Source organism: Oncorhynchus mykiss, chromosome 4, assembly GCF_013265735.2.
Source record: "Oncorhynchus mykiss isolate Arlee chromosome 4, USDA_OmykA_1.1, whole genome shotgun sequence".
NCBI classification, from domain to species: domain Eukaryota; kingdom Metazoa; phylum Chordata; class Actinopteri; order Salmoniformes; family Salmonidae; genus Oncorhynchus; species Oncorhynchus mykiss.
The window spans coordinates 6191137-6205915 of record NC_048568.1 but is presented as its reverse complement, the minus strand read 5'-3'; the positions used below and the strand labels follow the sequence as shown (position 1 = coordinate 6205915).

At 45.7% G+C, this 14779-nt stretch overlaps 1 protein-coding gene across 2 annotated transcripts; it reads left to right on the top strand.

The window, feature by feature from the left end:
• Window positions 1-5653: 5653 nt before the first annotated feature.
• Window positions 5654-12640, top strand: LOC110521996 (N-myc proto-oncogene protein). Of its 2 annotated transcripts, none has more exons than XM_036975523.1 (3): window positions 5654-5775; window positions 6380-7082; window positions 10106-12640. In XM_036975523.1, exons 2-3 carry the CDS (start codon window positions 6401-6403, stop codon window positions 10891-10893), a joined length of 1470 nt encoding a protein of 489 aa, XP_036831418.1. In that variant the 5' UTR covers window positions 5654-5775; window positions 6380-6400; the 3' UTR covers window positions 10894-12640. The 2 variants fall into 2 exon arrangements, with proteins under 2 accessions (XP_036831418.1, XP_036831417.1); XM_036975522.1 differs by having other exon boundaries at window positions 10103-12640.
• Window positions 12641-14779: the final 2139 nt, after the last annotated feature.

Below are 14779 nucleotides of genomic sequence, written 5' to 3'. Positions count from 1 at the left end.
ATGTTTTTAGTTTTTAGGGGTGCAACTGCATCTAGGGTATTGCGCAAGGTTAAGTTGAGTTCCTCAGTTAGGTGGTTAACTGATTTTTGTCCTCTGGCGTCCTTGGGTAGGCAGAAGGAGTCTGGAAGGACATCAAGGAATCTTTGTGTTGTCTGTGAATTTATAGCACGACTTTTGATGATCCTTGGTTGGGGTCTGAGCAGATTATTTGTTGCAATTGCAAACGTAATAAAATGGTGGTCCGATAGTCCAGGATTATGAGGAAAAACATTAAGATCCACAACATTTATTCCATGGGACAAAACTAGGTCCAGCGTATGACTGTGACAGTGAGTGGGTCCAGAGACATGTTGGACAAAACCCACTGAGTCGATGATGGCTCCGAAAGCCTTTTGGAGTGGGTCTGTGGACTTTTCCATGTGAATATTAAAGTCACCAAAGATTAGAATATTATCCGCTATGACTACAAGGTCCGATAGGAATTCAGGGAACTCAGTGAGGAACGCTGTATATGGCCCAGGAGGCCTGTAAACAGTAGCTATAAAAAGTGATTGAGTAGGCTGCATAGATTTCATGACTAGAAGCTCAAAAGACGAAAACGTCATTTTTTTTTTTGTAAATTGAAATTTGCTATCGTAAATGTTAGCAACACCTCCGCCTTTGCGGGATGCACGGGGGATATGGTCACTAGTGTAGCCAGGAGGTGAGGCCTCATTTAACACAGTAAATTCATCAGGCTTAAGCCATGTTTCAGTCAGGCCAATCACATCAAGATTATGATCAGTGATTAGTTCATTGACTATAATTGCCTTTGAAGTAAGGGATCTAACATTAAGTAGCCCTATTTTGAGATGTGAGGTATCATGATCTCTTTCAATAATGACAGGAATGGAGGTGGTCTTTATCCTAGTGAGATTGCTAAGGCGAACACCGCCATGTTTAGTTTTGCCCAACCTAGGTCGAGGCACAGACACGGTCTCAATGGTGATAGCTGAGCTGACTACACTGACTGTGCTAGTGGCAGACTCCACTATGCTGGCAGGCTGGCTAACAGCCTGCTGCCTGGCCTGCACCCTATTTCATTGTGGAGCTAGAGGAGTTAGAGCCCTGTCTATGTTGGTAGATAAAATGAGAGCACCCCTCCAGCTAGGATGGAGTCCGTCACTCCTCAGCAGGTCAGGCTTGGTCCTGTTTGTGGGCGAGTCCCAGAAAGAGGGCCAATTATCTACAAATTCTATCTTTTGGGAGGGGCAGAAAACAGTTTTCAACCAGCGATTGAGTTGTGAGACTCTGCTGTAGAGCTCATCACTCCCCCTAACTGGGAGGGGGCCAGAGACAATTACTCGATGCCGACACATCTTTCTAGCTGATTTACACGCAGAAGCTATGTTGCGCTTGGTGATCTCTGACTGTTTCATCCTAACATCGTTGGTGCCGACGTGGATAACAATATCTCTATACTCTCTACACTCGCCAGTTTTAGCTTTAGCCAGCACCATCTTCAGATTAGCCTTAACGTCGGTAGCCCTGCCCCCCGGTAAACAGTGTATGATCGCTGGATGATTCTCAAGTCTAATACTGCGGGTAATGGAGTCGCCAATGACTAGAGTTTTCAATTTGTCAGAGCTAATGGTGGGAAGCTTCGGCTGAATGAGCGACACCGGTTGAGCGTTCCTACAGCATTTCCTTCCAGAAACCGTGAGAAAGTTGTCCGGCTGCGGGGACTGTGCCAGGGGATTTATACTACTATCTGTACTTACTGGTGGCACAGACGCTGTTTCATCCTTTCCTACACTGAAATTACCCTTGCCTAGCGATTGCGTCTGAAGCTGGGCTTGTAGCACAGCTATCCTCGCCGTAAGGCGAGTACAGCGACTACAATTAGAAGGCATCATGTTAATGTTACTACTTAGCTTCGGCTGTTGGAGGTCCTGACGAATCGTGTCCAGATAAAGCGTCCGGAGTGAAAAAGTTGAGTAGGAAAAAACAAAAATATAAACGGTAATTAAAAAGTAAAAAACGTAAATTTGTCAGGTAGCAAAACAGGTTGGCAACAAAACGCACAGCAACTCAAAAACAAGTCTGCAAGTCGTGACCGTCGTATTGGGACATTTCTCCCAGAAAACACATTTTGATAAAAAATATATTTTTTTAACTTTCAAACAGTTCTCGTGTGAAGTCGTGACTTGTGACATATGCCTAGTTTGCTGAATCGGGTCACAAATACCAATTTCTACCAAAATACAAATGTAAAGTGATACTGTATGTCGTATTGGGACTTTTAGTTGGAGGGATGAAACCAATCAGAATGTTTATAACAGCAACATCATTCTGCAGTCTTCCCTTTAATGAAGAAGAAGAAAAATAAGAAATATTCAGCATTTTGGTGTGAGTGTGCGTGACTCTATGCGTGCGCACGTGGGAGTGGCTGAAATCTAATGGTGTGTGGCGGCAGAGTAAAGTAAAGAGCCTTGTTTGACTAGTTTGTTTTAAGGGGGAGATGCCACTGTGGAATCTGACAGCCCAAATGATTAAAGAAGAAGGCAAGTCCTAATGTGTTTCCCAGACTTCATGCACTCTGGGCTCTGTCTATGGTGTGGAATCCTCCTAACCTTGTGCACTTCAAAGAATGCCAATAAAATGCCTTACTATTATAACTACAACGATAACTTCTAGCCCTGCTTTTGTAGACCTGTGGCTCATGTTTGAAACCCTGTTCCCGACCTGAATGAATGTAACATTGTGTGCTAGCCCCACGTCTGATGTCATATAAACCTTTAACCTGCTTCAGACCCTTTTTTACACATAGTCGACAGAGAGAGAGAGAGAGAGAGAGGAGAGGAGAGAGAGAGAGAGAGAGAGAGAGGAGAGAGAGAGGAGAGAGAGAGAGAGAGACAACAGCAACCCCAAAATGGTCCCTGAACTAAAAACATAACCAGTTGTTCCGGTCTTGTCTTATTTATGAACTGTGCGTCCCAAATGGCACCCTATTCCCTACATAGTGCAGTACCCTTGACCAGAGCCATCAAAGGTAGTGCACTACATAGGGAATAGGGTGCCGTTTGGGACACGGTCTCTCTCCTTGCCATCACAGCCGGATGTCACGTCGTTGTCTTTTTGTTTTTCCTTCTAAACACGTTGACTTGTGAATCTTTTACACAAACTGGCCCAATGGCTTAACCATCCATGAGTCTGAGCTGTTTTTAAAGTGGATTTTCTGATATGTTGTCAAATCAAATAAATAAAAAATGGCACATGCGCCGAATACAACAGCTGTAGACCTTACTGTGAAATGCTTACTGGCAAGCCCTTAACTAACAATGCAGAGTAAGAAAAGAGTTGCTAAATAAACTTAAATGACAAAAAGTCAAGCGATAACAATAAAGAGGTTATATACAGGGGGTGCGGGTAGTGAGTCAATGTCCGGGGGTACGGGTTAGTCGAGGTAATTGAGGTCATATGTACATGTAGGTAGGGGTAAAGTGACTATGCATAGATAATAAACAGCGAGTAGCAGCAATGTAACAAAAGGGGGTAAATGCAAATAGTCTATGTAGCCATTTGATTAAATGTTCAGCAGTCTCATGGTTTAGGGGTAGAAGCTGTTAAGGAGTCTTTTGGACCTAGACTTGGCCCTCCGGTCGTGTGTGTGTGTGTGTGTGTGTGTGTGTGTGTGTGTGTGTGTGTGTGTGTGTGTGTGTGTGTGTGTGTGTGTGTGTGTGTGAGAGAGAGAGAGAGATACCAGTCTGATTCCTGCATTAGACATGAAATAGTATCTATTTATGTAACAGCATATATTCAAATCAAATTCAAAGATCAGCCCAACATTGTAATCATATGACGTACAAGAGTGCCGTCTGTGATTATTGTTTGATGAGGTGAATGAGGATGTGTAGCAGTATAACCCAAATTATAGATGTTCCACCACCACCGCCCCCTTTCCATGGCGAGGACACACACACACACTCCTTCTGCTATGCCAAGAAAGCCCAAAGGGGCTGATCGATGTCCGCTATTCCTCCATCTTTCTTTCCTTCCATTCTCTGTTGAACTATGCAACTTTAGTTTATACTCTTCTTTGCTTCCCTCTCCCATTCCCTTGGGAAAATGACTTCACTCACTCTCTCTCTCTCCCCCCCCCTCTCTCTCTCTCTCTGTCTCTCTATCCTTTTCCCTTACTCACTATTCTCTGTCTGTTCTCTCTCACTCTCCCTTCGTTCTCTCTCTCTCCATCTTTCTCTCTCCCTCCCTTTACCTCTCTCCCTCTCTCTCGGTTCTCACTCCCACTCTCTGTCCTCGCTGCTCTCACACAGGAAGCTGTTCCTGTTGGGTCACAAGTCGGAGCAGTGGTTGGGGAAAACATGAGAGAACATCACATCACAGCACTCATCCCGTCTCCAATCCCAGGGATCCGACGTTCCGGGTTGGTATTCCCAGGAAACTGAACCCTGTCCCTCACAAATAGTTCCCGGTCCTCTTGCACTGATCCCAGCTGTGAGTCGTCACCCTCCCTCTCATCTCCCACCACTGCTTCTGATCACAACTCTTCAACAATTCCCGAAGCCACTCCTGCATTGTCTTCGCTTTGTGCTTAGGGTCATTGTCCTGTTGGAAGGTGAACCTTCGCCCCAGTCTGAGGTACTGAGCGCTCTGGAGCAAGTTTTCATCAAGGATCTCGCAGTATTTTGCTTCGTTCATCTTTCCCTCAATCCTGACCTGTCTCTCAGGTCAAAAGGTCTGAATGTTTTCCAGATGCATTGTACATTCCTGCAAGCCTGTTATTAGAGTAAGGAAATGGAGATGTCTTCTACATCAACCACTGCCAGTGGAGTTACATAAAAAGGCTTGATCACAGCTGATTCTGAGACACGGAGGTGCACAGACAAAGAAGACAAAGAACGTTATGATGACTGCTTTAAAAGTGTAGCCTATTAATTCAATGTAGGCCTATAGGTGTGTTTAGCGTAAGTAATGGTTATAAATAACATGTTAATTATTCACTATTAAGAACAAAATCTGTACTTCGCTTTCAACTCATGGTTCGACAATTTACAGCAGATAACCTACAACAGCACTTCATCTGTTGAAACGCTCAGGTTTATGTTTTAATCGTGCCCACAAGAGGGCGCAGTGATCCCGACTGTTTGATCCAGATATGCGGTTACTTCAATGCCCCCACACAATGGTGATAGTTGGGTTCCGCTCTAGGACTGAGCAATGCGCCAGGCCATCGTGAGGTCCCTGTTATAACAAGCCACTATAACAGCATATATGCTTATCTTTAAACAAATAGAATTTACATCAAATGTATTTTAGACGTTGGATAAGAAATAATTATGGTATAGATTATTGGAGCTTTTATACATAAAAGTATGTGTATTTTGTGCATTTGCCCATAGTTCACCTCTATCCATTTCTGAAAAGGGGAGGAAATTAGCCATAAGGAGGATAAGGGGTGATAATGTAATATTTATTCTCTGGGGAGGGATTAAAGCCTGTTGTGAGCTACAGGAGGCTGCGCTGCGAGCCAGCCAACCTGCCTGGCCGTCTGCCTCACTCCGTCCACCAAGCCCGGCCCCGCCCTCGGTGGGCGGAGCTCCCCTCCAACACACACAGTAGATTGGAGTGTAGGCTATAACACTCCGCAGCCCATACAATGTGTCAGAGATCTGTCTGCGCGACACGAGAGTACATGTGTGCTCCTAGAGTTTACAACTGAACTGCGAGAGTGACGAGACAACACACGACTCACACCACAACCTCAGTCAACGCGAGGTGAGCATCTTTCTTTTTTGGGGGGTGAAAGTGTCGCTTATTTTATTGACTCTGTTTTGACTCCCAAATGGTCACCTTGTAAACGAATACGAATGTCATGGGACTTTTAGAGTAGATATACTTTTTAATAGTTATCATTGCTCCCGAGTGGCGCAGCGGTCTAAGGCGTTGCATCTCATTGCTATAGGCGTCACTACAGACCCTGGTTCGATTCCAGACTATCTCACAACCGGTCGTGATTTGGAGTCCCATAGGGCGGCGCACAATTGGCCTACCGTTGTCCGGGTTTGGCCGGTGTAGGCGTCATTGTAAATAAGAATTTGTTGTTAACACTTGCCTAGTTAAATAAAGGTAAAAAAATTAAACGGTTAATGTTGTTTGAATAATATGCCAAGAACACCATCGTAGCGGAAAAAGTGACTTCATGTGAGTTTACCCACACTCGCCTCTGTTCTTTCCAAAGTACTTGCAATACTTTTGAGCACTTGCCTGGCTGGCTGTAGAATGGTGTAGGGTTATCTGGGCTTTACAATAGGAACTTTATGGAGATGTGTGTCTGCCTTATTCCATTGTGTCTAAACGATCTCTGTGTCCTTCTCTACAGGCTTTCCAAGTGTGGGATAGAATGCCGGCGATTATAAGTAAAAATTCCGACATGGATTTTGACTCACTACAACCCTGCTTCTATCCAGACGAGGATGACTTCTATTTCTGCGGTCCCGACTCTGCGCCTCCCGGAGAGGACATCTGGAAGAAATTTGAGTTACTGCCTACGCCGCCCCTCTCCCCGAGCCGAGCGGCGCTACCCGGGGAGCTGGCCTCCGCGTCCGTGGGGGACTGGGGCGACTCGGCAGCATGTCCCATGAGTTTTGGATTAGGCGACCCGCTGGGGTGCGAATGGACCTCGGAGCTGCTGCTCCTGCCCGAGGAAGATATTTGGGGTGCGTCGGATGGAGACCTGTTCGGCGGCTCCGCTTTGAATAATAACCCCAACTCCATCATCATTCAGGACTGTATGTGGAGCGGCTTCTCTGCCAGGGAAAAGCTAGAGAGGGTGGTCACAGAGAAGCTAAGCAAAGCCATTTCCACAGCGGCTGCCTGTGGAGTTAGTAAAAATGTCACTACTGCCGCTGTCATCACTACCAAGGCGTCTGAGCAGAGCCGCTCCGTGTCGGAGTGTGTGGACCCCACGATAGTCTTCCCCTTCCCTGTCAACAAAAGAAACGGTAGCAGCAGCAGATGTCCACCTGGTACAGTCCCCGCCTCTACTGCCCATTGTAGCGCCAAGGAAACTCAGAGCGACTCTGGTAAGCGAATACCTTCGGCGAGGATGCATACGCAAAATACCCTTCCTTTTGATTACAGTAACCTACAATACAACAGCTAATAGCCTAAAACCTCAATACTAATGCTAAAACCCAGTTTTAGTTTGTTGAATTGATATCATTCTGCTTCAAATAAGAGATGGCATTATTATTAGGCTATTGCTATTATTACTGTCTTGTTAGGGTAATGGTAATTGGGGCGATTGGAAGTTAAGAGTTCAAATGACTGGCTCAGAATAGGATTACCTTGTTACATTCCACACACACACACACACACACACACACACACACACACACACACACACACACACACACACACACACGGTGATAACGGTAGTGAGTGGTTGGGCCACAGTGAATGAGAGGGTTTGTGTAATAGGCAGACGCTTCACCGGCAGATGGCAGTAAAATTGGAGGATTGTGTGCATTATAAATTTAGATCCAGTTTACACCGAACATCTAGACACACGGGTTGTGCAGGGCGATGTACTTGGCGCAGTCAGATAGTCCCAATCTAGAACGTGCTAAATAAACGGACTACTTGATAAAGTGCCTTGTTTCACGATTCGTTGGATGCTATGATTACACACTTTACGCTGGGATTATTAACTAGGGCTCCGTGGGTGTGAAATTGCTTCCTACATATTCAACGAATGCCATTCATGCCAGCATGAATTAGACAGCATTATGTAAAAAGCCATGTATAGTGTTTAGTGTTGAATATGTGAGTGAGTGTGTTTCGGAAACGGGGTCGGTGATAACAACAAAGTGGAAAATGCAACCTCTGTAATAACAGGATAATAGGTTCTTCTAACACCCTAAATAGCCCAACCTTCGTTTGGCAGTTGGTATGGAACCACGGTACGAATAACTCACGTGAGTCGTTACTAGAGCTCTTTGTGACGCCTGCTAAGCGGTAGTAAAAAAAGGAGCCCTCCAACTGGGCAGCGCCGGCTGGAAGCTTGAGCTATAGAGCCTTGCCAAAAGCACACCCCCTCCAACCGGCCCGCTGGCAAAAGAAAGATAGCTGGAGAGAAGAGGAGGAGGGCCTGTTTCTTTAGGGGGCTGACAGCTTTGAACAGGCGCTCCCATCTCGACAGCTGTCTCTCTGGCGCCGGTCCAGCGCCTCGGCTTAAAGCCGGTGATCCAATCACACCACGTTCCCCCGCCCCGCCAGCCTGCAGATGAAACCGTTTGCATGGACCTCTTCTTCTGCTCACAGCTTTAAGTCGCATCTCTCGCTTTTTTTTCTACGCGCTTTCCCCCCCTTGCCATCAAAAAGAGTAGTAGACGCACTGCAGACTTGAAAGGCAGAATTAGACATTGTCACTATAGATACCAACATATATCCTATCCATGTTCAAATCCTATGGACACAGAATAGGCCTCCTGATCAAATGTTGATTCATACAACACTTATTAGAAAACCTACAGTTTGCCTGGAAGCCAAAGGCACCTGTCACATGTGTATCTGTACTTTATTTATTTATAACAATGAAGGATACACCTCCATATAAAGTCCTCTCTTCACCATCTCCACTTTATCTGCGCTGATCTTTTGGAAAATAAAGGAGCTTTGAGCAATATGGTGGATATCTGACAACCAGGTGCTGGCTTTCACCAGACCATCTCTTTCACATCAATGTAGGGAAAGGAAATGAGACGAGGAGAGGATGTCACTTTAGACATTTGACATTTACACCTTGGAGATTCACTAGAACACACTCACTACTAGTATGACCCACTTTCCCAGTGAGCCAGATATCATATCACCCAGGCTATCTCAGCTTCACATGTGGTCTGTCTAGAGAGAGGGGGGAGAACAGAGGGAAGGGAGAGGGTAAGGGGAAAAGACAGGGAGAAGCGAGACACACCCCCTTACCACCCAGCTGAGTCTGTGCTGTGGTTCTGTTTTGATTCCTGTGCCAACTTCTCAGTGTGTGTATGTGTGTGTGTATATGTGTGTGTGTGTGTGTGTGTGTGTGTGTGTGTGTGTGTGTGTGTGTGTGTGTGTGTGTGTGTGTGTGTGTGTGTGTGTGTGTGCGTGTGTGTGCGCGTGTGTGCGCGTGTGTGCGTGCGTGCTAGATGGCCTCCGGAGGGTCTAGGCGTCAGAAGTGGGTTACTGTAAGCTGTAAAATGCCACACTGCTTTACGAATGAGTAAGCTGATAATGATAGCCATTATCACAAAGGCATTTTAACTGGGGCTGCCACCTCAATTACTAACTGCTTACGATTGCATTCCTCTTCTTGCAGCTTCAAAGAGGCCTACCCATTATTATTATTATTTATTTAAGTCTACACATTATTTATTTATTTACTTCTTGTGATAAGTAGCAGCAGTAATATACCAGCTTAGGTGAAATTAAGATAAAGAAGGCGATAAATTATGAAAATAGCTAAATATTTTGTTTTGAAATCCTTAAAGTTAACACCGATCAGGAATTATGACTTTTTAAATGCTTTGCGTATCCCATTTCATCATCAGTAACTGCCTATCTGGTGACGTCAAAACCTTTTCAAGAGAGAGAGAACATGGACACAACTCAAACATTTCTGTAGTGGGTAAAGATGAGCAGGAAAGGCCAAATAAGGGTTGTAGGACTGAAAACAAAGAATACAACCTGTCTACAAGTCAGTCAGATGAAGCATGTAAAACCTGTGGACTAGATTAGTGCTACAGGTGACTGACAATAAGCATGAAGAGTACTCTCTTTGTGCAGTGAGCAGAGAGTTTAGTAATGACTTCACTACTCCCCCCCCCCCCCCCCCCCACACACACACATACAGATGCATTTATGCATGCAGGCATACACACACATGGAGGCAGAAAGACACGCACACAGACACACACACACACACACACACACACACACACACACACACACACACACACACACACACACACACACACACACACACACACACACACACAGGTGACAGTTCCCACAGTTGGTGAGTCAGAACAATTACCTAACTCACTCTTCTGTTTTCCTTTCCCAGAAGATGAAGACGATGATGATGAAGAAGAGGAGGACGAAGATGAGGAGGAGGGCGAAGATGACTCGGACGGCGAAGAGATCGATGTGGTCACCGTGGAGAAGCGGCGCGGCTTGTCGCCCTTGGCCACCGGCACGGTCACCATCTCAGTACGGCCGAAGACGGGTGCCGGTTCCGGGGGCGTGGCCTCATCTGGTGTCATGAGCCGATTCGTTAGCAACCGGGGATCAGCGGGGTCAAACGGTTACGGTCAGGAGCTGATCCTGAAGCAGAGTTCGGTCCACCAGCAGCAGCACAACTACGCCGCTCCCTCGCCATACGCCTCTGACGATGATCACGCACCCCCCTCCAAGAAACACAAGACCTCTGATGCTCCTCGCCAAAATTCCCGCACCCTCTCTTCATCATCATCGTCGTCGACCTTAACGTCATTTGGCTCCTTCACAATGGCAATGGCAGGATCCAAACGCAAACGCAACGCCAGCGGTGATAGCAGCCCGCGCGGCGGTTCCTCTGGTAACTCCGACTCCGAAGACTCCGAACGGCGGCGAAACCACAACATCCTGGAACGCCAACGGCGCAACGATCTACGCTCCAGTTTCCTCACGCTCCGCGACCACGTACCCGAGCTGGCGAGGAACGAGAAGGCGGCTAAGGTGCTGATCTTGAAGAAGGCGGCAGAGTATGTGTCGTCACTGGAGGTGGACGAGCTGCGGCTGACGCAGGAGAAGGACAGGCTGCAGGCGCGGAGGCAACAGCTGATCAGGAGGTTGGAGCAGGCCAGGACTCGCTAAGACTTGTCAGTGGCACATAACGCAAACACGTACACACAAACATAGGCACATACACACTCGTATATACACACTCATATATACACACTCATATACACACACACACACACACACACACACACACACACACACACACACACACACACACACACACACACACACACACACACACACACACACACACACACACACACACACACACACACACAAACCCAGATTAACCCCTTCTCTCTGTCTCAATTAAAACACACACAGACTTGGAGCGACACAGGGGAGGCGGGTGGCCGGGACACAACAGGACTTTTACTTCCGCCACTTTTTTTGCACATTTGTTGACATTAAGAATGTTTAGAGTTTTACATTTTTCAGGTGAAAAAAGAAGAGAAAAGAAGGAGGGAGGGGAAAGAAAGGAGAGCAGGAGCATGCTTCTCTGGGCCCTCTCTCTTTTGTATCATTTTTCAGGAAAAAAAAAAGAAGAGAAAAGGAGGGATGTGAAAGGAAGGAGAGCAGGAGCCTCTCTGGGTGCTCTCTCTTGTATATTTGTTCTTTTTGTACCTTGTTTTCTTTAACTGAATGTGACACTTACATAGCCCCAAACCTAGTGACTTTCAAAGGGGTCATGTTTATTAGGGCCACCATGGCAAATCACGTTGTAACGGAAAGCAAAAACCCGCATTTCTCAATGGACAAGTTCAGGTATTCCCTCCCTGTTTCAGTCCATTTTCTACCGTTGTGCGCGTAATAAATACACCCCGGGCATGGTGTATTTCAGAGTTCAAAGTTCTCACTTAGGAGAAGAGTACGCTTTCTATGCCTTTACCACTGCAAACAGAAGACACTAGTAAAACCACGATATAACAAAGACTGTAACGCGGTCACACGTTGGCTCACAACTATGATGTCAATCATTTTTGGTGTCTCTCTCTCTCATCCTCTCTCTCTCTCCCTCTTGTTCCTCCTCTCTTGCACTGGTGCTCAAACTAAGGGCTCTATTCAATCCGTCTCACAGAACTTCAGCGTTACAAGGTGATTGAAATGAGTGGAGACTGCATTCATGGTAAACGCTGCATACATCGGCTCAATGGGAAATGACCAGCGATACAGATTGAATAGCGCCCCAAGTCAATGGATGTAATAACTATGTACCTTTCTAGCTGACACTTTTGTAAATAACATTACTGTAAATAACAGAAATACACTCAGAATCTGCCTTGTTTTATATACATTTTTTTCTTTGGATTTTTTATACATTTTGTCCAAAAGCTGCAAATTAATAGACTGGAAACGTTATACCTTTAAAAAAAAAGTACTGTAATGCCTCAAAACATTGTAATATAACAACATATTGTTTTCATGTTTTTTCTATCTTCCTGCTTTGTGTTGTACCATGATACTAATTCTACACATCGTTGCTACGCTTTAGTGTGATCCTGAAAAATTTGCTACTTATATTTTTGTAAGAAAATTAGCGTTTGGTAGATATCTTTTTATCTCATAATTTTCGTATTCTTCCCTCTATTCAACGTGAATTATTTTGTACAGAAATGTGTTCTATCATCATGTACCTGACCCTTTTTACGTCTCTTTTTTTCCCATTTGTTTATGTATTTGTAAGTATTGGTGCATAGAACTTACTGGGGAACAGATATAATATGTTGGCTGTATTATTCTTATAATGTACATTTAGTGCTGCAACTCATAGCACTTTGAAATACCTCATTTTGACAAATAAATAGACATGGAAAATAATTACCTCTCAGTGTGGACATGAATCATCACCATTGATACTGTGAACAATATCTCTGTCTCTCTCTGTCTGTCTCTCCGTGACTCTCTTTGTGTGTGCTCCCTCTCCCTCACTCTCTGTCTCTCTCTGCACTGGTAGACTAGTGTCTGTCTCTCATTCACAAAAGAAAACGAGCAGAGTTTGTGTGGGTGTGTGTGTCCTTAGAATCCACAGTTCAGCACCCCACAGCTATATCCCCCTCCCTATAGCCACTCACACCCACCCACACACACCTACGCACTCACACCCACCAAGAGGATATGAACACACACACAAACACCCTCCTACATTGTTCACCATGTTGCCATGGAAACTGGTGCAGCTGCAAAGTGGCAGACAGCGAGCGTGTGTGTTTTCTTTTATTTGTCTGCGAGACTGTGTGTGTGTGTGTGTGTGTGTGTGTCTGTCTGCTTGTTGTATCCCTGCTCGTGTGTGGCCTGTCCCCACTGATATCGCTCCACTCCTCTCCACCACAATGCCAAAACAACACTGGATACTGTTTACTAACATCAACCACATGGCTCTCATCCCCTCCTTTTCTCTTCCCTTTCCTCTCCCTTCCCCACCCTCTCCTCTCGCCCATCCCTCCGTCTCTCCATGCTGTACTTCAGCCAACTATGTGCCACATACACGCCACACACTCTGGGGGAATGGGCAGGAGTCTTTCTCGCTGGAGTGCTCTGAAAGAGAAATCTGTTGCTCCAGACTGAGGGGGCGTTGGAGTTAGAAAAGAGATGGAGAGAAAGGGATGCATATTTTGGAGAGGATAGGGGCACTGTCATAAAACAAGACACAAGTCTAAATTCTATATTTGTTTGTGTCTTTGTGCACTTTGTGTGTCAAGTTATCCCTCTTTGACTAGGTATTGAATGCTCTTGTTGCATACCTGAATAAGAGTGCCTTATGTCAACAAATGACTTCTGTTTTGGATTTGGCCATTTTGGGATTGAGCCACCTGGGGGTGAGGGGGGTGGGGGCGTTAATGGGAGGGAGTATTACTGTCTGGTGGATTACATAACAGGGGTCTGGTGTCTTTGTATGATTTTGTATGTGTGTTTCTGCATACACGTGTGTGTGTGTCTTCATGGGAGTCACCCCTTACCATCTGCCTAACGGTTTATAGCTTATCATGCTTGGTTATCAGAGAAAAAAAATAGGGACAATAACAAATACAATTGCATGGGACTGCATGGATTATGAAAACTAATACTGTACATTTGAGAACTCTAATATAGCACTGGCATGCATTGCATTTCCCATGTCCTAATCTATTACACACACACACACACACACACACACACACACACACACACACACACACACACACACACACACACACACACACACACACACACACACACACACACACACTTCTCCCCACTGTACCCTCAAACTTGCTCTACTGTAAAGCTGCCCTGCTCCTGAAATGAGGCTAATTGTTAATGTTCTGTAGCTGTCAGTCCCTGGCCAGCAGTCTCCTGCATTAAGCAGACATATTGCCAGGGATTCTTCCTGATTAATATACATATACACCATGTGGGGTGGGATGTGTGAGTGGGGTGTGTCTCACACATCCATTTTATACCTTCTTTACGACTTGCACCACTGACAACACTGTTTACATCTCACTGTACTGCAGAGACACTGAATCTGTATTCAGCATGTCAACCCCTCCATATGGTCAGAACAGTACAGTAGGTACGGTGTGTGTGTCTGTCTGTGTGTGTGCCTACTATATGAGTGTGCCTGCGCACGCCTGTGTGTGAACGTGTGTGATGGGTTAAAATGATCCATTCCTATTCTTTCCAATGCCATCTTCAGGAGCTACTATTTTTTGTTATTGTTTTGTTATTTAAATCCGTGAGACGTGGCCAAGCTCTGCCCAGACAAAGCATGCCCACTGTGCCACGACTGACTCTGTTTGCCAAGGGCCTTGCCATTGATGCCAGGGGGTATCCATCTGTTGTGGGTCAGGGCAATATAGTCGCAGGTGCTGAGGGAGGATTTGTGTGTGTAGAGGGTGAGGGGAGGGGGGGGGGGGGGGGTATTCATGGAAGGGATAAGCAGGACGGTGTTAAGGAGGGGGGGAGAGGTTGTTTGGGG

Excerpts from the sequence above, each read along its gene's own strand:
- LOC110521996 (XM_036975522.1), top strand. The coding sequence starts at position 6,401 with ATGCCGGCGATTATAAGTAAAAATTCCGACATGGATTTTGACTCACTA. Across the intron at positions 7,083-10,102 it reads GGAAACTCAGAGCGACTCTG|AAGATGAAGACGATGATGAT; the intron begins GTAAGCGAATAC and ends TTCCTTTCCCAG.